A 24,824-nucleotide genomic window follows, 5' to 3' on the forward strand; every position below is an offset into this window, starting at 1 on the left:
ATCAACTGATCTTATGTGCAGTGCAGCAAATGTTGTCCAGTAAATGAACTGTGAGTAACCCAAGCAGGTTATACTCTTGAAAACACAAAACGTTTACTATTTCTTGGGATTCTTGGAAAATAATGATATAGAGTAAAACTCTGGAAGACCCCAGTATCACAAAAAAATTGTTACTTGGACAAATCATCTTAAAATAGGGCGTGTATTCTTAAGACACTCACTTGGGAGAAGAGAGGTAAGCGAAACAGGTATGAAGAGTGCATACCTACAGCAGCCTCCCAAACCTCCCTGTTGTAGCCTATCTGTCACAAGTTAGCCTACACCTCTTGTGTCAGGAATGGACTCGCCAATAGTGGTGGGACTCACCTGCCTTGTGGGTTACAGTACCAGGACTGGCCAGCGGGTGCTCTCAGCAACCAGAGGCTCACTCCTGCAGTCAGCCAAAACACCTGAGGCTGATTGCAGAAGGTGCATATAAGGAATGACCAAGTCTGTGATCTGGGCCTTGGTGTATGTTTCCCAAGAGCCCCTGTACCTGCATCCTGTCTGCTTTCTGTCTGATCCTGCTTGATCCCTGACTCTGATTGAACTCCGCCTGTCCTGACCTCTGCTATTCCTGACCACTCTCCAGTCTGCTCCTTTGTACCTTGTCTGCCTGATTGTTCCTGACCCAGCCCCTCTGACTACGCTCTGCCTGCTCCTTTGTACCTTGCCTGCCCGTTTGCTACCGACCCGGCCTGCCCGACTATGCTTAGTATTGTTCTTTTGTTATCTGTTGGGGGTTTTGGTTTGATTTGTTTGCACTGTGTTTATGTTTAGTCTTGCACTGCGTTTATGTATTGTTTAGTCTTAAATAAATTATATTGTTTATACTATATCTGAAGCCTGCGTTTCCCTGTGTCAGTCTACACACCTCTGGTCATACCCGGAGCCCTGACATCTTGTATGTTTATTCTTACCTCCTTGCTGCTCCTGATTCCTTCACATGTGTGTTTGTCTGTGCTCACCTGTGGGTGTTGTCTGCTATCCTCTGGGTTTTATTTCCTTCCCTTCCATCACTTCCTGGCCCGCCTCCTAGTTTGCTTGTCTATATAAGACATGCTCAGTCTAGCCCACTTTGCCTGAGCAACGTCTTAGTTGTTGGAGCTCCCTCATGCTTCTACTGTGAATCCTATATTGGCTATCTGTGTACCGACCCCGGCTTCGTTCCTGACCTTGCTTGTTTTCCACCTGTCCTGACCTTGGCTTGCCTACTGGATTCCCTGTGTTTTCTCCCATTGTACCCTGCTCCCGCTACCAGTCTCCTCTACCTCAGCTGGGTGTACCTTGGGGCCGCGACCTGGTCCCAGCCTGCTGCAAATCCATCCCCACCATCAGGGGCCCTGGTGAACAAGCAGGCTGGGGCTTAGACCCGACGCCCTGGGGAACCCCAAGTTGTGGATCAAAAGAGCTCACTACCACAGGTGCTGACACTATCATGTTAATAAGCCAATAAAAATGTGTAGGGGTGAGGTTTAGGGGTTGATTTATTAAAGGCAAATACTTTAGGTTGTTAACTTTGCAAGATAATTTTCACTTAGCTTTTTTGATTCCGAAAAAATGTTTATTAGAAAACGTAGTCACGTAATAACATACATGAAAAACAATAATATACATATAGGTACCATCCATAAACCATCCCAGTACAACCAACAATATAATGTGTACTATACAGCAAAAGAGAATTATGGTGTGCAGATCATATGTAAAATTATGTTATATAGGACCATCAGTGGAAGCAACCATACATCTTCCAGGGTAACCTTCTGGTGCATAGATGTAAGGAGTTTGAAAATGGGGTGTCAAGGCATAAGAGGATTTATACATGGGTAATACTCCCAGGATGCCTAGCCTGATGACTGCCAAGTCTATAGGGCATAGCCCAGGGGTATTAAACTTGGCCGACCAGATTTTATCAAGCTTAGCTGGACAACCCATTTGTTGGTAAATAATACGTTCCAGCTGTAAGGTATCACCAATCTGTTTAATCCATTCACTGACGGTGGGTGGTATATCAGACTTCCAATGGCAAAGAATAAGTCTGTGAGCCTCACTTAGATTAGTGAATGATGTGAATCTCTGCTGACTTTTATCATCCACCCGTGTACAAGCAAAAATACATTTTTTTTCTTTTTCTTGCCAATTGGATATTCTTTACAAAGTGAATTATCACCACATTCACTAAGCTAAGAGAAAATTCCACTGCAAAGTGAAAATTCCCTTGCAAAGAGAACGGTTTATTTGTCTTTAGTAAATCAACCCCTTGGAGCCAAGCTGAAACACTACCTGAAAGGTCATGATAGAAAGGTTTGGAAGGCTTCTCCATGCATCTTCATACATCTTCATGTCTTACCCCCCTGTAACAGAGTATCTTTAACTTCTTCTGACACTCAGTAAGAGCTATTACATAACAGTTAATTATAAGTCTAGGTTTAACAGTTTTTAATGAGTTTTAAGCTGGCTATTAAGTTTGTGCCGCCTTTTTGGTTTAGTCCACAGAACAGATTTTGAATGTAATTTCTAGTGAGATTATTTGATTTTTATCAACTTTCCCTGGGGGGACCATATTTTGCTCCATGCTTTGTAGTTTTTTTCTTTTGATGATCCCATAAAAATAGTCATCTATTTCTGTCTCAGCCACTATTAATGTTGTTTCCATTCTTCAATTATCTTGTGTAGCTCAAGGTCTTTACCCGACCAAACTAATGCCTGGTCTGTATTTAGAATCCCTCATAGTTGACGTTCCCCACCAATCTCCTACTGATGCGGCTGTTGCTGTTGTTCCTAGCGGTCAAAAGATTATCTCTTTTAGTAAATGTGGCCAACATCTAATTTTGACAGGCAGGCAGGAGATCCTTGGAGGAATCTTATAGAAAACAGAAATAATACTCCCTACAGAACTGTTATTGCTAGCAAAGAGAGCATGCCAATGGGTCTTAGATACTAGAGGTCCAAAGCACCAATATGAAACCATAACTGATGTATTGGTTTTTGGGTGGATTTAGAAAACCGGTCTCCCTATGGCTAGCATAAAACAAAACATCAGAATGTCTAAATCCCATGAAACATAGCTCTACAATGGTGCTGCTTCAGTGATCCCTAGCCTTGTAACTACATTGACACTGCTTCCACTCCAAAATCTGTGGTAGAGAAGTAGAAGGAAGGCATGAGCATAGCGCGCCATGGATGATGCAGAAAGGGACCTTCCTAGCAATCAGATGTTATTTTCATCAATCTGACTACAATGTTACAATACTCATTAATATGAGTCTTAGATTTTACCAAATATTTAATGTTACCATTGGATCTTAATAAAATGAAGCAGATCTGGGTTCCTTTCTTTTTGGGAAAAAAACTTCTTTTATGATGGGACTGTGACATGGGGTATGACTGCAGGATTTGTATTCGTTTTTAACCCTTGAAAAAAATATAAAGTGGAAGTAATCAAAGTCTGCGTGTTTCAGGTAGAAAATCTGTTTCAATGTATTTATTTATTATTTAACATTCTGAAATTTAAACGTATAAAGTACAGGGATATGCAAAAATAAAGATAGTAAACATTGGAAACACATTGGATAAGCAGTATAATCATAAACAAGCATCAGTTGTAAACTGGGGGCCCAAGGTATTGTGTCACAATAGCAAAGAATCTTGGTTGGCCGCCAGAGTTTGCAAAAACACAAATTGGGAGTTTAGAAATGCAAGGTAGTACCGAAGCTGGGAAATGGCCATAGGTGATGGGGGGATGAGGAATGGGAGGGTATGGGTAGAAGAGATTGATAGGGCATAGTCATTTCAGGTGGAATTTCATCAAGACAAAACAACAACAAAAAACATGATTGGCAGCATTAAACTTATACGCTTCAATTAGCACCACATTTATAAAGTTATGTTATCAAGGGATAAAAGACTTAAGCAAAAACCTACTGGCAGTTATGGCCAATGCTGTCATTGACATTTATTTTTATTTATTTTTATTTTATTACAGGTATTTATATAGTGCTGTCAATTTACGCAATTTAGATAACCAACTGTTAGGTCTTTATAAAAACTAATCAAGTCCACTTTTTTTAAGGCCTTACAATATAAATAATACTTCTGTATTAATTTGTTTTCAACAATTTTTTTAAACACCCAAGATGCTGTTTGCATTGGCAGCTGCTATTTGAGTGGAGCTGTATAGCTTGCTGTTTATTAGTTTCCTAGGTCCTTCCAAGGTACCCTTTACCTAACTGTATTATATGTGTTGTTCAGGTGATGGCTCACTTAGCACGGCCTCATTGCATAACTTCACAATCATCATCATTAAATTTCATCTGTCATTTAACTGCCATAATGTCTTCTCTCCCGACACTGGCATCTTTAGTGTGGGCACCCAGCTGTGACAGCTTGCGGCTTCACAGCCGGGTGCCCACTGCGCATGCGCGAGAAGCACTGCGCTTTGTGAATGGCCACCTGTAGTCTTCTGGGACCTGTCACGTGTCCCACAAACCTACAGGAAGGACAACTCCCCAAAGGTCTGCAGTCTCTGGTTATCTCCTATACTATGTCTGCAGTCTCTGGTCATCTCCTGTACTATGCCCACAGTCTCTGGTCATCTCCTATACTATGTCCGCAGTCTCTGGTCATCTCCTGTACTGTGTCCGCAGTCTCTGGTCATCTCCTGTACTATGTCCGCAGTCACTGGTTATCTCCTGTACTATGTCCGCAGTCTCTGATCATCTCCTGTACTGTGTCCGCAGTCTCTGGTCATCTCCTGTACTGTGTCCGCAGTCTCTGGTCATCTCCTGTACTATGTCCGCAGTCTCTGATCATCTCCTGTACTATGTCCGCAGTCTCTGGTCATCTTCTGTACTATATCTGCAGTCTCTGGTCATTTCCTGTACTATGTCTGCAGTCCATTGGTTCAGAATATATTTTTTCTTGTTTTCCTCCTCTAAAATCTAGGTGTGTCTTATGGTTAGGTGCATCTTATGGAGCGAAAAATACGGTAATTTGCAGGGTTTTTTTTCCTTTTTTTCTGGATGCGGTTTAAGTAAATATCTTGTTGTAATATTTGACTATCCTGCCTAATTTTATTAATGCTACGTAATTTTATATCATCAGATGGCCTGGTAGCCCATCCACTATTAACAAAGATATTGAAAAGAAATGGGCTTAGCACTGCTCCATTTAGAATACCATTGAAAGCTGGCCCATTTATAATATGGGAATAAAACTACAGCCTTATTTAGAGAAGACTTACTATTAATTTTGTAGTACTGTTCTGTCTCCTAGGGCACAATGTATATGTAGTACTTTGTCCTATGTTGCTTGGTTCTTCCCAACCCTAGCTATGAGTTCCAAACTGCCCCCCTTTCTTTCTTAGCAAGGCCGACCCAAAAACAGCTAGGAAAGAAATGGCTGCTTCATAACAGTGGCTTGTCTTGGCTCTGAGAACTTTTCCTGAGAAAAACAGCAGCAAGAGGAATACTGAGGGAGGGGGGAATGTGTCAGCCTCTGCGTTCCTTTTTCTGTTGCTTGCCTGGGGTGTTTAGAATCTATCAGTGCCTCAGGGCCATGATGAAGCAGCCATCTCCTTCTTAGCTGTTGTCAGATTGAGCTTGATAGGGGGGAGAGGTCAAAGCTAGGGTTAGGAAGCACTTAGCAACATAGTATAAAGTATTACATGCACTTTGTCTCACAAGGGACAGAACTAAAAAAAATATCATGATCGATCTTCTTTAAGATACGTAAATTGCACTAAAGCGTTCTGATTTATTCTAATATAATCTGATATATATATATACAGTATACTGTATGTGTGTGTATATATATATATATATATACATAAAACAATTTTTAGGTTTAAGACACTCAGGCTCTAATGGTTTGAGCTTGCCAATACGTGTCATTGCTTTAATTATAAAATAAGCTGATTTGAGTTTGTTATATTATCTCAAAGTCATATAATAGGAGATAATTGTTCCACTTCCCTGTTCTACAGTTTATTCAGACAGAAAGCAATATAGAACAGAATTTCTGCAAACTGAACACAGATGATGTAATTAAGTCCCCTTCCTCAAAACAAAAGCTGCCATGCATTGGCCTGCTCTCTCTTCCTCTTTGTGCTATACCCTTTACGTAAGTCATATTGTCAAAACAGTTCCCATGCTTGTAAAAAAAAAAGAAAATTCTCATAATTTTATGAATCCAAATAACATGCCATTGCAGTAATATGAGACATAATATGTGTTTGACTATATGACTTAAAATAAACTTTCCATGAAAAAAAAGTATTAGCTACTTCTCTTTTATTCGGAAAGATACTGTGATAATATATTTTCCAATCAAAGGTCATATCGGTGACAGGCCGGCACAGTCATTGCATGCTACTTCTTTAAGGTGAAGCTGAAGTTACCTGTGTATTTATAAACTATTTTACAGAATTACATTGTTCATAGTTGAAACTTTCTTCATTGTGAAAAGCTGTACTCCGGCTAACTTACATGGACAGGGACAAGATCTTCTGTTTGTGTACATGCACCCTGTTGTTGGAACCACTGGGATGATGGAGGGATGGGCTCAGAGGGTCAAAGTGATGTAGGTAGTCACCATAATGATGCATCAATGATCCCAGCATAACTCAGCATAAGAAAATTTGCCATTTTACCTATTCAGGGAAAGTGACAGGGTCTCTTTACGGGTCATCCACGAATCCACTTATCCCTTCAGCACACTAACTCTCTACTGCTAAAACCCTCAAAAATATATGCAACTTCTGATTGTGGCAAACATTTGACCTGGCTATAAATTATTCTGTTTTTTTTTAATCAGCCAGCTGGCTGATGAAAAAAGTGACCAGATTCTTCCATCCACACAATTGAGGTTGATGGAGGAATCCTCCGTGCTGTGCTATTGTGTTCTGACAGTGGGACTCCTCTGCTGTTAGAACACACTGATCAGTGCGGTAGCCACTGATCAAACAAAAATTTACCAGAAGTCGCATTTGAGAGGAGCCAATCGACTCCTCTCGAAATGGAACAGCCATAGATGGAATAAAATTAATGCGGTCCCTGCTGAAATTGCCGAATTTCAGTCCATCTATGGCCGGCTTTACTTCCAGTATGCAATGCTGGGGTCTAAGCATTCAGTCGCCAGGTCTGAATGCTGTCAAGTGGGGGTGGGGAGAAAGTAATTAGCCCTATGTAAGCTCCGACACTGAGTTTTCACAAGGATAATACCCATAGCTCTGGCAGACAGAGGAGAAAAGGTTAGTATCAGTAGGTAAGGGGTTGCCTTTCAAGAGAACCTGATACTTTGCCCTGAATGGGCAAAGCCAAATATTCTCATTAAAGCTTATCTAAGTCAAACCTAGGAATAAAATAAAGAATGGTTAAAAACCCTGACAGTTTTTTTCCATTTGTGTTTCATTGGCCCTAAAGACACAGCAGGAAGTGGGATTTTTGTTACCAAGGAGTGATACTGCTGCTGGCAAAAGAGGAAACAATCTCGAAAGAACATGGTGGCAGTGTCATAGGAAAAGGGGATAGAAGAGGACATCTGTCTGTGCTTAGTTTTCAGACTTTCATTGGTGGAATACTGTTCTGTTTTACTACAGGGGTGTTCAGAAAATACTATGGAATCATATGGGTGTATGTGTGTGTTGCCCAAAACAACCAAATTCAATCGGTTTTCATTAATGAGACAGTAATCACAGTGCTAAAAATGTTACTTCAACAGTGCAATCAATACTATATTAAAACCAAATAATTTTTAAGGAACTTCCCCACACAAAAAGAAGACATGGATGGTCTGTTTCTTAAAATTGTTCTAAATTTCCATGAGTTTCTATTGTTCTTGAGTAGCCCTTCTCAAACTTTTTAACATGGAGGAACACCTAAATAATGTTCAGGTCTCAGGGAACCCCTGCCAATAATGACTCTATCTACAGCTCATGCTACACTTACGTGGTTTTCAGTCAGAAGAATGCTCCTTACATCGATGGTGAGTGGGAGGAATATCCCCCAAAGATAGCTGAAAGGGACATTGGTGTCAATGGCTACATGTCTGAGAGGCAGAAATTGCTCATTGAGCAAATAAGCCCAGCAACCTAAGGGGGAACCCTAGGAGTCCCTGGTTGAGAAAGGCTGTTGTAGAATTTGCTCACTGACCAAAGAACCCCTAGCAACTTTTGAAGGAACCCTGAATGAGAAAGGCTGTTCTAGAAATTGCTCATTAACCAAAGTACCCCTAGCAACTTCCAAAGGAACCTATGGATTCCATGGAACCCTGGTTGAGAAAAGTTGTTCTAGAAATTGTTCATTGACCAAAGACCACCTAGCAACCTCTGGAGGAACTTGTGGATTCAATGGAATTCTGGTTAAGAAAGGCTGCTCTACAAATTGTTCATTAACCAGAGAACCCCTATAAACCTCTGAAGGAACCCTAGGATTCCATGGAACCTTAGTTAAGAAACTCTGGTTGAGAAAGGCTGTTCTAGAGCCAGGGTGTGTTTGGGGCTATGCACCCACATGAATGTCACATTGGGAGCAGCGGCTGTGTTGGTTCAGCTGCTGCATCACAATTGACAGTTATGAGACTGTCTGCACGGGGATGCGCGAAACACCTGCGCATTCCCATGCGGGTGTACACGACTGGCCCTCACACTGGGCACAGATGTACTGTATATCCCCTGTGTGAATGATGCCTAAATCAAAAAAGTACCTTCTATTTCTCTCAGACTCCTCCAAATCTCCAAATTACTTTTTTTGCTGCAAGTCAGATTAAAATCTGACTTCCTTTTAAAGGGCGGCTATGTGCATTTTCCATTGTCCCAACCTATATATATTGCTTGCCCCCAAGATGGACTATGGACTATGGGATTTGGAATGTGCATAGAGCAGTGCACATGACAGTAACTAACACACACTGCTCATTCCAAAAAAATGAAAGTGAGGGGAGAAAATGGAGAGGTTCAAGAGCTCACAGAGGACATTACAAGTAGGTAGAAACACACACAGTAAGAAACAATTTAATGGAAAATAGACTTTGAGGCCATGAAGTAGTGGATTTTTATGGATTATTTTTGGAGAATTAAGATATCCGTTTAGTGTCACTTTAGACTAAAGAAATACAAACAAAAAGACTTTCCATATTCTGGGCCAAGAAAGATCTATTACTAACATTCCTGGACATATCCCATTATTTTAGATGCCCCAAATTGAAACCTCTAAGCCCTGTTGTTTACACGTTCTAGTGGGCAGCCGCCTCTTTTTTACCACCCCACAGCCGCCAGTGTTAAAAAGCCCTTATGGTCATACTGTAATGATATAAACAATATAAGTAAAGAAGGCACAACCTGCAACTTTGATACACAATTCTTACATGCTATGAAACTGCATGGATAAAATATTTAGTCCACTAAATACAGTATTTATAATACTATGCATGCTGAAGCTAGAGTTTGTGTCTCATCAAGCTTTCTTAATTTTGCAAATTTTACACTTCCTGTCCAGTGGCGCCAGCAGAAATTGAGACACAGGCCAGGACATTAGCCTGATGTAAACACGTGAGTTTTCTGGGATATCATCATATGACCGGGTTATTGACATTCCTGCTACAGTACACAATGATCATAATGAGCCAATTAACACTCTCCTAGCTGGGTCAACACCATTAAACCGACCAATAAAACAATATATTCTCCCATGAAAATATATTAGTGCCTATTGTACTGTGCTTCTTTTAGCCACTTGCCTACTAGGCACTTTTACTCCCTTCCTACCCAGGCCAATTTTCAGCTCTCAGTACTGTCACAATTACACGGTCATTCAACATTGTACCCACACCCTCTCCATCTGTCCTCGTCAGCTCTTCTTCACTTTCAAATCCCTGCTGTCTCCCCCCCACCTCCACTCAGCACCTCACTCACTGCCAACGAGATTGCCAATCATTTCCAAAACAAGATTGACACAATCCGTAAGGACATTGTCGACTCACAATCTACCTCTCCACCCAGCCTCCCGCCCTCCTAGAACCCCTCTACCCTCCCCTCCCCTCCTCCAACCTCATAGCCGCACTACCCCCTGCTATGCCTAACCCCCCGCACACTATCACCTCCCCAACACTCCGCTCCTTCAGCCCAACTACCCCTGAGGAGGTCTCTAAGGTCTTCACTGAAGCCCGCCTCACCACCTGCCCCCTGGACCCTATCCCCTCACAGCTCTTTCAGTCACCCCCTCCATCATTCGCTCCCTCACCCACATCTTCAATCTCTCCCTCTCCACTTGCACTTTCCCCTCCCCTCTAAAGCACGCGCACATCACCCCCATACTCAAAAAACCCTCCCTTTACCCCACTGACCTTAACAACCTTAGACCCATCTCCCTGCTACCATTCACTTCCAAGCTCTTTGAGCGCCTGGCCTACAATTGCCTAAGCGCCCACCTCACTGATAACAACCTCCTTGACCCTCTACAGTCTGGCTTCCGTCCCCTGCACTCCACCGAAACCGCCCTACTTAAAATCACCAACGACCTACTAACCGCCTAAGCTAATGGCCACTATTCTGTCCTCCTGCTCCTTGACCTCTCCGCGGCCTTCGACACTGTCAACCACCCTCTCCTCCTTACTAAACTGCACTCCCTTGGTATCAGGGACGCTGCTCTCTCCTGGTTCTCCTCCTACCTATCCCAACGCTCCTTCAGCGTCATCTATAACACTGCCACCTCCCCCTCCCTCCCCCTCTCTGTCGGGGTCCCCCAAGGCTCTGTCCTCGGACCCCTCCTCTTCTCCATCTACACCTCCTCCCTTGGCAAACTAATACACTCCCACGGCTTCAATTACTACCTCTATGCTGATGACACACAAATTTACCTCTCCACCCCCCACCTCACCCCCTCACTCTCCGCCCGTATCGCCCACCTCCTGAACGACATATTAGACTGGATGTCGCTCCATTTCCTCAAACCTAACCTGTCCAAAACAGAGCTCCTGGTCTTCCCCCCACCCCCCCCCCATCCTCCACATCACTACTAACAAAGCCACCATCACTCCCACCCACATGCCATAGTCCTGGGTGTCACCCTGGACTCACACCTCTCCTTCCTACCCCACGTCCAATTGCTATCAAGATCATGCAGGCTCCACCCCTGCAACATCTCCAAGATACGTACGTTCCTCACCCCAGACACTACTAAACAACTCGTACACTCCCTCATCTCACGCCTGGACTACTGCAACTCCCTTCTCACTGGCCTACCCAAACAAACGCTATCCCCACTCCAGTCGATCCTGAACTCAGTGGCTAGACTCATCCACCTCACCAACCGCTCCACATCTGCCTCCCCCCTCTGCCAATCCCTTCATTGGCTCCCGATTGCCCAACGCATCAAATTCAAACTACTAACTCTGACCTACAAAGCCATTCACAACGCCGCCCCAAACTACATAACCGACCTGATACCCAAATACTACCCTATCCGTACCCTCCGCTCCACACAGGACCTCCTACTCTCTAACTCCCTGGTCTCCTCCTCCCACGCCCGACTGCAGGACTTCTCCAGGACTTTCCCCATCCTCTGGAACTCCCTACCCCAATCCATCAGACTGTCACCTACCCTCATCACCTTCAGGCGCACCCTGAAGACCCACCTCTTCAGGGAAGCCTACCCCACCCTCACCTAACAGCTGACCTCCTCCACTCCTCTCACCACTTCATTCCCCACAACCATTTCCTCCTGTACCACTTTCCCCTCCCTCCTAGATTGTAAGCTCGAAAGGGCAGGGCCCTCGAACCCCTCGTGTATTGTATTGTTTCTGTCTTGTCTCATGTTTTGTCCCCCTTGCTATTGTATAGTGCTGAGCAAACCCTTTGGCGCTATATAAATACTGTATAATAATAATAATAATATGACATTTTTATCACACAAATAGAGCTTTCTTTTCGTGGGATTTAATCATCACTGGATTTTTTCTTTTTTGGACTATAAATGAAAAAAGACCGAAGATTTTGAAAAAAAAAGTTTTTCTTTGTTTTTATTATAAATGTTTGCAAACGGATAACTTTTCTCCTTCATTGATGTGTGTTGATGAAGCTGCACTGATAGGAAGCACTGATAGGAACTGATAGGCTGCACTGATGAGGCAGCACTGATAGGCATTGATGAGGAGGCACTGATAAGGCTGCACTGATATGCGACATTGATAGGCAGTACTGAAGGGCACTGACTGGTGGCATTGACTGGCAGCACTGACTGACAGCACTGACTGGCAGCACTGATAGGTGACACTGATTGGTAGCACTGATGGGAAGCCCTGCTAGGCAATGATGGGCACTTTTGGGGCTGCACTGATAATCAGGGCACTGATTATCATTGCCCTGATTATCAGTGCAGATGTCTCCTTTGACAGTTGCCGGTTATCGGCAGTACTTTCCTCAAGCTGTGACAGTGTGAGGAAAGTACTGCCAATAACCGGCAAAAGTATTTAAATGGTGATCAGCTGTAATTGGACACAGCTGATCACATGGTAAAAGGCCGCTGTGATTGGCCTTTTACCATGTGATCAGCTGTGTACAAAGGATGCATGCTGGGATGGGCGCGTGCCGCTTGTTGCTCATTCTGGCAGGACACCATATGACGCCCTCCCAGAACTAGACGACCGCGCTGTAGCCTACATTCAGCTATAGAATGGTCAAGAAATGGTTAAACAACTATTTTGCTAGTTAATTAAACTTGAAGGAGAAGTGTGGGATTTGAAAAAGTAAACACACATACTCACCTCCATGCTGCATCATTCATGTGATGCTGCAGCTGTCCTACATTGGTTCTAAGACCGAGAACTGAGCACTCACATAACCACTGATTGCTCAGTTCTCAGTCTGCTTTGAGCGGAAAGCAGTGACTATCAGTCACTGCTCTCTCTGCTTTGCTCCTATAGTGCTCATTGGAGCGCCAAGCTGGACAGGCGGCGCCAGCAGCTGGCTCCAGCTCTCAGCTGCATACTGAGAGGCTGAGCCAGCTGCTGCTGGGGCATCTGGGTGGATCCTGACAACATGGTCAGGATCCTTCCAGACTCTGGAGCAGATCTACCACATCACCTGATAGGGGGCAAAAACCCGCTGTTAGCTGACTCTGGGTCACAGAAGAGCAAAAGTAAGTGCACTCTTATGACCCACTAGAGTAGTATGGCCAAAAATCTTTGGCCATACTTCTCTTATGATACTCCATTATAAAAGCCAGTGCTTGTTATGTACCCATTGGTGTAGGTTTCCTTATCCCCTTATTACCAATACCCTTTAACTGTACATACATATTCTCCAACACAACCCTGTATGTTATCATATTATTTAAAGCTTTAAAAATGCTTTCTTACTTGATTAAAATGAATATTCTTTTCTTCATTCTTTTTTGTTGAATTTTGTTCAGAAAGTACGAGTTGCACAATTAAGCAGTTGTAAAAAGAGCACACAGACAATACAGTTAGGTATGTATTGCATAGGGTGATGATGGTAATGTGGTACAGGTCAACCACAACAATACATGCAGTGCCTACGCCAATAGCTAAACCCCACCACACTTTCAGTGGATAAATATCCAAAAATAAAGTCCAATAAAGTACAAAAGTGAGACTACTCTGTGACATGCAGTCCACCACAGAAAGCACCAAAGCTTCTTGCCAGATAGTTGGACTTCAGAATTCAGAAGGTTAAGCCATGCTTATGTATCGATATCATCTCCATAGCAGATTATTGATACCACCAGCCATAGCTTGGCTCACAATAAGGCACAACAGCTCCTCTCCAGTTTGCATTAGGAAGGTTCCAGATAGTGCAAGAATTTCAAAAGAATTTATTAGAATGCACATAAAAGCTCAAAAAAGAGAAAATTCCACCATAATGCCCTGCCGCAAATGCAGGATGTGATGACGTCAGTGTACTATGCATTTCATCACAAAAGAGACATCATCAGAGACCATAGCACAACCAGTTTAGTAAGGATAGAAAAAGTAGAACACAAAAGAGTTCCGATATGGGAGTTACAGAAGGGTAGGAAGGAGAGATATTGGAAGTGGGGAGTGTGATTTTGGCCAGGGAGTACAGGTATTTCAAATTAAATAATTAGAATGCACATAAAAGCTCAAAAAAAGAGAAAACACCACCATAATGCCCTGCCGCCAAATGCAGGACGTGATGACGTCAGTGTACTATGCTTTTTGTCACAAAAGAGACATCATCAGAGGCCATAGCACAACCAGTTTAGTAAGGACAGAAAAACTAGAACACAAAACAGTTCCGATATGGGAGTTACAGAAGGGTAGGACAGAGAGATATTGGAAGCGGGGAGTATGATTTTGGCCAGGGAGTGCGGTATTTCAAATGAATTTATTAGAATACACATAAAAGCTCAAAAAAAGAGAAAACGCCACCATAATGCCCTGCCACCAAATGCAGGACGTGATGACGTCAGTGTACCATGTATTTTGTCACAAAAGAGAAGTAAGGATAGAAAAACTAGAACACAAAAGAGTTCCGATATGGGAGTTACAGAAGGGTAGGAAGGAGAGATATTGGAAGCGGGGAGAGCGATTTTGGCCAGGGAGAATTCTCAGCAAAATGAAAATGCTTTTATGCAGAATTACCCCCTGAGAACACCAGATATAATCCCCTGGGTACACAGTGCAGTTAGCTGGTTAGGAAGCACCTAAATGGAATGAATTAGGTCAGGGGTGGGCAACTGTGGAACTACAAGTCCCATGAGGCATTGCAAAACTGATAGTTACAAGCATGACTCCCAAAGGCATAGGCATGATGGGACTTGTAGTTCACCAACAGCTGGAGGGCCACAGTTGCCCACCCCTGAGTTAGGTGGTTCTAAACTACCATAATGGCAGGAGTTTTATATGAAGTTGGCCGCAGCTTCTGATCCCACCTTTATCAGTTTATACCTCAGATCGGTGGGTGGTAATTACTGAGTGGATGTCATGGACAGCATAGCTACTATACTGTATCTGTATGAAATGTTCTCCCTGAGATTTGTTAGTAACCTCCAGTTCCTCTGGTTTTCTCCCACAACCTAAGAGTTGAATTAAATAGTTAGCTGATGACTCACCATATTAAAGCAAAACTAAACTCTCTCAATTGAAATGAACTATTTGTATCCTTATGCTGCTAGCATTAATATATTTAATAGGAAGGTAGATTATATTTACTTGTTTTTAACTTTTTTTTTTTTTACATTTCTTCAGTTGCTTCCTGGTTTCTGGCCTAGGCCAAACTGACATCATACATCCCAAGAGTCACCATGTGCATTTTTTATTTCATCTGGAGGAAGGGAGGAGGGGTTTCCACAGCTAAGCGCCCCCCCTGAATGCATGCCTGGGCTAAGGGCAGATGGATTCCATTATTTAAATGCTACATTAACCATTTGCCCTTACTGTAGATGGCTACTGTTAGATATAATATAGGGGTGTTTTTCAAAGCAATTTCTCAATAAAATTATTATGGAGACATGGATGGATGGGTGAGTTTGTTGTGAATAGGCATCATGCACATGAGTGTATGAATTTATGCTGCATTGTTTTCTGCGAGAACCTGGCAGAAAAATGCCTCTATTGTTGTGTCTTTAGCATGCGTTTATGCGCATTTACTGGAATATGGCATTTCTAAGCATATGAGCGTAAACTCATTCTATTGGCTAGAATATTAATTTATTCTAGCCACTAGAACAAAATTACACACCTACCGCTGCTTTTAATCTGCTAATTCACATTCTCCAAATGCAGCTTTGAACATTTTTTATGCTCCTTAAATCTGCGCACAAATACATGCATAAATGCCTGCATGTGTATGGCCACATTAAATAACATGCAATTGTGTTGATTAGCATAAAAAAAAAACCACCAGATGCCCCTAACAGCAGCCTTGTTTCTGCTTGTGTGGATGAGCCCTAAAAATGATTAAGGGGATGAGATTAATGTACTTTGCAAGGGCCCATTCACTCTCATGCATGACACATCTCATGCACATTTTTCGGCATGTTGACATGCATTGCGTTGATTGTGCCAATTCATTTTCAACGAGCTCTCAACCAGGGGCAGACCGACAACTCATGGGGCCCCTGGGCAATAGGAGATCATAGGGCCCATGTGTCCTCGCCCACACTCAAACCACACCCAAAAAAGCCTATGAAATGTACCAGGGGCATCTCATGGGGCCCCCTACTGACTCTGGGCCCTCGGGCAGTGCCCGAGCACCCGAATGGTCAGTCCTCCCCTGCTCTCAACATATCATATGTGTCATAACATAGCTGCCTCATTTTTTTCCAGGCAAAGTATTTTGTACTTTTTCAATGTGATGTGGTTCAGATGTATTTGTTTAGTCCTTGTATATGCACTTGAGTGGCACTGATAATTAAAGGCAAGGCACTGTAATGCACATACACTGTGCCGTGTTGTACCGTACATTCACTCATGCAACAAGGAACATGCAAAGGTGTGAATGTGGCCCAAAGCACTGTGTATTGTATTGAAGCTGTATATGGGATATATATGTATCAGGGGCGGACTGACCATTAGAGCACTCGGGCACTGCCCGAGGGCCCGGGGTCAGTAGAGGGCCCCATGAAATGCACCTAGAACCTTTTTTATAGGCTTTTTTGGGTGTGCTTTGATTTGAGCAAGGACACAGGGGCCCCATGATCCCCTATTGCCCGGGGGCCCCATGAATTGTCAGTCTGCCCCTGATATGTATATGTATATATATATATATATATATATATATATATATATACTGCCAGCCTTCAGTACCAGAAACCGGAGTATACACATCCTAGATGCCACCCATCCACAAAGCATGCCTTTGAAACCATTCTCACCACACTCAGACATGCCAGCGTCGCAGCGGCTAAATAAAGACACAAGCATCAAGAGATTTCCTTGTTTATGGCGATGCAGGGCTGAGTCACTTAACAGATTAAGCTGAAAATAACTTGATATAAAGCATTTAAATCAGCGATTTAATAAATCAGTCTGCAGTACGCATTTTAAAACTGATCTAGAGCAATATAACAGAGACGCAGGAAATGTTTGATTGGCCATGAGCCAGCCAACACCCTGACCTGTGCCCTCATTCTCTGGTCTGTAAACGCTTCTTGATATACCGCCATACTATAGATAGCAAAAATAGCAACAGTAGTAGCAAAAGGAGCACTAGTAGTAACCACAATATAAGCAGAAGTATTATTTAGCAGGAGTAATAACCAGAAATACCAACAGTGGGAGAAACAAAATGTTATTTATATTAGTAGCAAAACAATTATAATCATACAACAAAGCCTACAGAGTTAAGAGCAAGGCTTTTTTTTCAGCGGGAACATGGGGGACCGCAGTTCCGGCACCTCCTGTGCTGAATGTATGTGATGGCAAGAGGTGCTGGGGTGTGCTGGAAGGTGTATTGATGCTGGCTGCTGGGGGATCTATTATCAGTAGAGGGGATCTATTTTTTCATGGTGGTCTATTCTTGCTGGGGAGGTGTATTGTGGCTGGTGGGGAATTTATTGTTACAGGAGGGGATCTGTTTTTGCATGGTGGTCTATTGTTGCTGGGGAGGTGTATTGTGGCTGCTGGGGGATCTATTGTCACTGGAGGGTATCTATTTTTGCATGGTGGTCTATTGTTGCTCAGGAGGTGTATTGTGGCTTCTGGGGGATCTATTGTCACTGGGGGGATTTATTGTTGCATGGTGGTCTATTGTTGCTGGGGAGGTATATTGTGGCTGATGGGGGATCTATTGTCACTGGAGGGGACCTCTTTTTGTATGGTGGTCTATTGTTGCTGGGGAGGAGTATTGTGGCTGGTGGGAAATCTGTTGTCACTGGACAGGATCTATTTTTGCATGGATGTCTATTGTTACTGGTGGGGATCTATTGTCACTGGAGGGGATCTATTTTTGCATGGTTGTCTATTGTTTCTGGGGAGGTGTATTGTGGCTGCTGGGGGATCTATTGTCACTGGGGGGGATTTATTTTTGCATGGTGGTCTATTGTTGCTGGGGAGGTATATTGCAGCTGGTGGGGGATATATTGACACTGGAGGGGACCTCTTTTTGTATGGTGGTCTATTGTTGCTGGGGGGGAGTATTGTGGCTGGTGGGAAATCTGTTGTCACTGGACCGGATCTATTTTTGCATGGAGGTCTATTGTTGCTGGGGAGGTGTATTGTGGCTGCTGGGGGATCTATTGTCACTGGAGGGAATCTATTTTTGAATGGTGGTCTATTCTTGCTGGGGAGGTGTGTTGTGGCTGGTGGGGGATCTATTGTTGCTGGAAGAGATCTAATATTCAGGAAGGCTCTATTGTTGCTGGCTGCTGGAGAGTGTATTAAGGTTGGCTGCTGTGAGATCTGTTGTTGCTGCTGTGAGATCTGTTGTTGCTGCTGGGGTCTATTGTTGCTGCTGGGGGTCTATTGTTGCTGGGGTGTTATTTTGCTGCTTGGAGGATCTATTGCTGCTGGCTGCAGGGGATCTATTTTACTGCTTTGCTTGTTATTAACAAATTCTGTACAAATTACTTAGCACCACAAAATGATACTCGGCTGTGTATTCTCTATATGGAGCGGTACTGTGAGGTGGGTAGGGGTGAATCCTAGGGATGGTGCTCGGAGGTGGGTAGGGGGAGGATACAAGAAGTGATTCAGAAGGGGGAACTTCCTGCACCTATTCTCTGAGAAAAAAAAGCCCTGGTTAGGAGTATCATTGTTGGATGTAACTGTGGCATTATTACAACGTACTTGCAAGTAGGAACAGTAGAAGTAACAGAAGCATTACCGGTGGCACCTCTAATTATTTGTATTCGTTTTACCAGTAGCAATAGTAGTGGTTCTTTGATACCACAATCAATGCATGGGTTGAAATCCACCAAAACGCTGGTCAATAATGCCTTGGATTATTTATGGTCCTTCAAATACCTGTTTATGTTCATGTTTATTTGCTGGATATCCTTTACAATATGTACCAAGGACTTTATTTACAATCAACATATTGTTAGTAGCACCGATAAATCATAAAATTGACAGCTGTAGAAGGCAGAGGAGTAGTAGCTGTATTACTAAATGTCATGCTAGTATTAGTGCCCATTCACACTTGTGCATTTTTCTGCTTGTTTCCCTATGCCTGACTTTGCCTTAGTACACAGAATTCCATTCTTTCTAATTATTCTTGTTCACACTTGTACACTCAATCATCCTACACTATGCACAAAAGAAGTACATGAACTTATAAGCATTTTCAGTGCATTTTTGTGTAAGTTTTTACATCTGAGGAATTCCTCTCCTCCTATAGAACTACTCTCCTCTCCTTGCCAAGTCCAGGAAACACAATTCTGAAGCTTGATACACACGCAAATACATCTGTAAGAAGCAGGGGTGGACTGACAACTCATGGGGCCCCCGGGCAATAGGGGATCATGGAGCCCCTGTGTCCTTGCCCAAACTCAAAAAAGCCTATGAAAAAGGTACCAGGGGCATCTCATGGGGCCCCCTACTGACCCCGAGTGCCCGAGTTTCCAAATGGTCAGTCTGCCCCTGGTAAGAAGCATGCAATATGTCTGAAATTTGCTTGAAACACACTCCTGACAAAAATGCTTTGAAATCTTCAGGAATATGCTCTGCTAAGGTGTGAGTGCAAGCCTAGAAGTTCCTTTATTAGGAGTAATGATAATGGTATTACTGTCATGTATTTGTGGCCGTATCCGTGGATGTACTTTAAGCAAAGACCTTTATAGGCACTAGAGGACAGCTGGACAGGTAGGCATGACCTGGCCAACCAGATGCTTATGTCTGCTGGCCTGGTGCATTGCCAAAGAGTGAACAATTAGCTCAGACAAGTGTTTCTGTTTAGTTTCTTGGCTTGCAGAAAAGTATGGACAACGTTTAACCAGCTAGTTTGTCTGATTTTTCCCTTGATAGCTGATGGCCACTAATGTCTGCAGGTACTTGAGGGAGACGAGAATGTTCCCCTGATAGCTGATGGCCAATAATGCCTGTGGGTACCTGAAAGAGATGAGAATGTTCCACTGATAGCTGAAGATCAATAATGCCTGTTGGCACCTGAAGGAGATGTGAATGTTCCCCTGATAGCTGATGGCCAATATTTCCTGTGGGTGCCTGAAGGAGATGAGAATGTTCTCCTGATAGCTGATGACCAATAATTCCTGTGGGTGCTTGAAGGAGATGAGAATGTCCCCCTGATAGCTGATGGCCAATAATTCCTGTGGGTACCTGAAGGAGATGAGAATGTTCCCCTGATAGCTATTGGTCGATAATTTCTGTGGGTACCTGAAGGGGAAGAGAATGTTCCCCTGATAGCTGATGGCCAATAATGCCTGTGGGTACCTGAAGGAGATGATAATGTTCCCCTGATAGCTGATGGCCAATAATCCCTGTGGGCACCTGAAGGAGATGAGAATGTTCCCCTGATAGCCAATAATGCCTGTGGGCACCTGAAAGAGATGAGAATGTTCCCCTGATAGCTGAAGGTCAATAATGCCTGGGGGTACCTGAAGGAGATGAGAATGTTCCCCTGATAGCTGAAGGTAAATAATGCCTGTGGGCACCTGAAGGAGATGAGAATGTTCCCCTGATAACTGAAGGTCAATAATGCCTGGGGGTACCTGAAGGAGATGAGAATGTTCCCCTGATAGCTGAAGGTAAATAATGCCTGTGGGCACCTGAAGGAGATGAGAATGTTCCCCTGACAGCTGATGACCAATAATGCCTGTGGGTGCCTGAAGGAGATGAGAATGTTCCCCTGATAGCTGATGGGCAGCAATGGAGTTGATTTACTAGAACTGGCGAGTTCAAAATCTGGTGCAGCTGTGCATGGTAGCCAATCAACTTCTAATTTTAGCTTGTTCAATTAAGCTTTGATAAAGAACCTGGAAGCTGATTGGTTTCTATGCAGAGCTGCACCAGATTTTGCACTCTCCAGTATTAGTAAATCAACCCCATTGTCTCTGGGTACCTCACAGAGATGGGAATGTTCCCCTGATAGCAGATGGCCAATGAAGTATGCGGGTACCTAAAGGAGACGACAATGTTCCACTGATAGCTGTAGGCCAATAATGTTTGTGGGTACCTGATGGAGATGTGAATGTTCCCTTGATAGCTGATGGCCAATAATGTTTGGGGGTACCTGATGGAGATGTGAATGTTCCCTTGATAGCTGATGGCCAATAATGTTTGGGGGTACCTGATGGAGATGAGAATGTTTCCCTGATAGCTTATGGCCAGTCTGCGGGTACCAGAAGGAGATGAGAATGTTCCCCTGTTAGCTCATAGGCACGAAAGTCTGTGGTTACCTAATGGTGATGAGAATGTTCCCCTGATAGCTGCCGGCCAATAATGTCTGCATTTACCTGATGGAAATTAAATTGAGTAGATATGATGGCAAAAAAAGGTGTGAAAGGCAGAGAAAACCCAATACTATGGAATGGGAAGTTAATCGTGGAGTCCTTTGGGCAAGGTCTTTACACTATATAATCCATATTTTTGGATCCATCACAATTTTTGCAGCACCTTTAGGAGACTGAAGAAGTCTCTGGAACAGCAATAGGAAACAGCAGAGTGCAAAGACTATGTGTAGCATTTTATTAAAATAATAAAATTCACATTTAATTAATTGTGGATATCTACTACACTTAGCTTGTGCACCCTGCTGTTTCCTATACCTGATGGAGATGAGAATGTTCCCCTGATAACCGATAGCCAATAATGTCTGAGGGTTCCTGTTGGAGCAAGATGAGGGCATTACCATGATAGCTAACGGTAACCAATGTCTGTGGGTAGCTGATGGAGATTAGAACATCACCCTAATAGCTGATGGCAACCAAAGTATCTGATGGAGATGAGAATGCTCCCCTGATAACTGATGGCCAATAATGTCTGAGGGTTCCTGATGGAGGGAGATGAGAGCATTACCCTGATACCTGATGGTAACCAATGTCTGTGGAGATTAGAACATCACCCTAATAGCTGATGGCAACCAATGTACCTGATGGAGATGAGAATGTTCCCCTGATAACCGATACCCAATAATGTCTGAGGGTTCCTGTTGGAGGGAGATGAGGGCATTACCCTGATAGCTGACAGTAACCAATGTCTGTGGGTAGCTGATGGAGATTAGAACATCACCCTATTAGCTGATGTCAACCAATATACCTGATGGAGATGAGAATGCTATGTCATCCAGCCGATTGCAGTATCTCTCCTGATGGTACTAGCTGTAGCAATACCAGTAGGATTAATAATGGCTTATAGAGTGCTACAAATAATACTTCTACCAACAGCAATAGTAACTTTACCAGTAATATTGACAGCAAAAGAAGCTATATCAGGAGTAAACGTAGTGGTAAACAGATGTGCTGGTAATCCCACCACCACCAGAGTCCAACCATGAAATGTATAACCCCCAGCAGAGGCAACAAGAACAGAATGTGGCCCCACAAAGGGCCCTTATCAGAGGGTCATCACATGAATACAGATACAAGTATCAGCAGTACAATCACACACAACATTACCTGATATCACAACAATCATCGCCATAGTAAGTCCAATTTTTATCCAGTATTTCATTGTTGGTCACTCTTCTGTGTCCACTCCAAGGAGTAGAGGGTCTCTGTTTTCAACTTTATCTCCCAGATAACTCAACCTTTCACTTGATATCGTCCACCGCACTGTTTTAGGTTATTTATAGACTTCTGCTAATATCTTTAAATTCAGCTGTAAACTATTTCTACTCTTTATGGTTTCTTGGTGTTTGTTCATATGTTCCTGTACCTACTGTTTATTACTCCTTCCTTCCTCATCTGTCACATTTCAGCATGCGTCTTCAGCCTCTCCAGTATTGTCCATACACCCCAGGCTGCTGCGAGTTCAGGTTCTCTATGTACCCCCCTGTTCTGTTACGTTTTCTTTTATAGATATCTATCTCCCAGCATTCAGCCTTTGTAGGATTCCCAGCAGCAATGACTGAACCCTTCTCCCTGCCCAGTGCTGAGTAGTTGTGTGTAATAAGTGTAGGGGAAGTGGCTGAGTTAGGGGGTGTATGAGTGAGGTCACTCTCAGGATATAAAGAGATAGAGGAGCGAGAAGGGAAGAGAGGCGTGCACACCACCAGAGGAGAAAGAGGAGGGGAAATCCAGAAATCAATGATACAAGCAGCAACTTGATAGAGGGCAACATGAGGAATAAAAACTTGTCACATTGTAATCTGTGTTCCCATCATTAACATTGAGCTGCAGACAGATATAACAGACACACATTCATGTCCAGTAGCTCTGCATTCATTCATACATTGCTGTTCAACCATTATTGAATTGAGGAACACCTTTAAAATGTAAGCAAAAGCTGAAGGTGCCCCAGTGTAAGATGTAACAAAACACAATGTATCGGGGAAATCTGAGCCTGGATGGTGCACACAACCACACATCGGTGGTCCCCCATCACTTCTCATCAGAAGTCCTCCTTCACATCGGTGGTCCCCCATCACTTCTCATCAGAAGTCCTCCTTCACATCGGTGGTCCCCCATCACTTCTCATCAGAAGTCCTCCTTCACATCGGTGGTCCCCCATCACTTCTCAACAGAAGTCCTCCTTCACATCGGTGGTCCCCCATCACTTCTCATCAGAAGTCCTCCTTCACATCGGTGGTCCCCCATCACTTCTCATCGGAAGTCCTCCTTCACATCACTGGTCCTCCATCACTTCTCATCAGAAGTCCTCCTTCACATCGGTGGTCCCCCATCACTTCTCATCAGAAGTCCTCCTTCACATCGGTGGTCCCCCATCACTTCTCATCGGAAGTCCTCCTTCACATCACTGGTCCTCCATCACTTCTCATCAGAAGTCTTCCTTCACATCGGTGGTCCCCCATCACTTCTCATCAGAAGTCCTCCTTCACATCGGTGGTCCCCCATCACTTCTCATCAGAAGTCCTCCTTCACATCGGTGGTCCCCCATCACTTCTCATCAGAAGTCCTCCTTCACATCGGTGGTCCCCCATCACTTCTCAACAGAAGTCCTCCTTCACATCGGTGGTCCCCCATCACTTCTCAACAGAAGTCCTCTTTCACATCGGTGGTCCCCCATCACTTCTCATCAGAAGTCCTCCTTCACATCGGTGGTCCCCCATCACTTCTCAACAGAAGTCCTCCTTCACATCGGTGGTCCCCCATCACTTCTCAACAGAAGTCCTCTTTCACATCAGTGGTCCCCCATCACTTCTCATCAGACATCCTCCTTCACATCAGTGGTCCTCCATCACTTCTCATCAGAAGTCCTCCTTCACATCGGTGGTCCCCCATCACTTCTCATCAGAAGTCCTCCTTCACATCAGTGGTCCCCCATCACTTCTCATCAGAAGTCCTCCTTCACATCAGTGGTCCCCCATCACTTCTCATCAGATGTCCTCCTTCACATCGGTGGTCTCCCATCACTTCTCATCAGAAGTCCTCCTTCAGATCAGTGGTCCCCCATCATTTCTCATCAGAAGTCCTCCTTCACATCGGTGGTCCCCCATCACTTCTCATCAGAAGTCCTCCTTCACATCAGTGGTCCCCCATCACTTCTCAACAGAAGTCCTCCTTCACATCACTGGTCCTCCATCACTTCTCATCAGAAGTCCTCCTTCACATCGGTGGTCCTTCATCACTTCTCATCAGAAGTCCTCCTTCACATCAGTGGTCCCCCATCATTTCTCATCAGAAGTCCTCCTTCACATCGGTGGTCCTTCATCACTTCTCATCAGAAGT

General features: G+C 43.7%; 1 protein-coding gene across 3 annotated transcripts in view; it reads right to left on the reverse strand.

Moving 5' to 3' along the window:
- The window catches only part of ADGRE5 (adhesion G protein-coupled receptor E5), a 157,544-nt gene extending 134,427 nt beyond the window's left edge, over window positions 1-23,117 (reverse strand). For all 3 annotated transcript variants that reach the window (XM_089651780.1, XM_089651779.1, XM_089651778.1), the window contains exon 1: window positions 22,593-23,117. In XM_089651780.1, coding sequence (XP_089507906.1) covers window positions 22,593-22,647 — 55 coding nt within the window. In that variant the 5' untranslated portion in view covers window positions 22,648-23,117. The remainder of the gene's footprint in view (window positions 1-22,592) is intronic.
- Window positions 23,118-24,824: the final 1,707 nt, after the last annotated feature.

This window comes from Staurois parvus, unplaced genomic scaffold (genome assembly GCF_062004578.1).
Source record: "Staurois parvus isolate SC_StPar_1 unplaced genomic scaffold, SC_StPar_1.0 ptg000662l, whole genome shotgun sequence".
NCBI lineage: Eukaryota > Metazoa > Chordata > Amphibia > Anura > Ranidae > Staurois > Staurois parvus.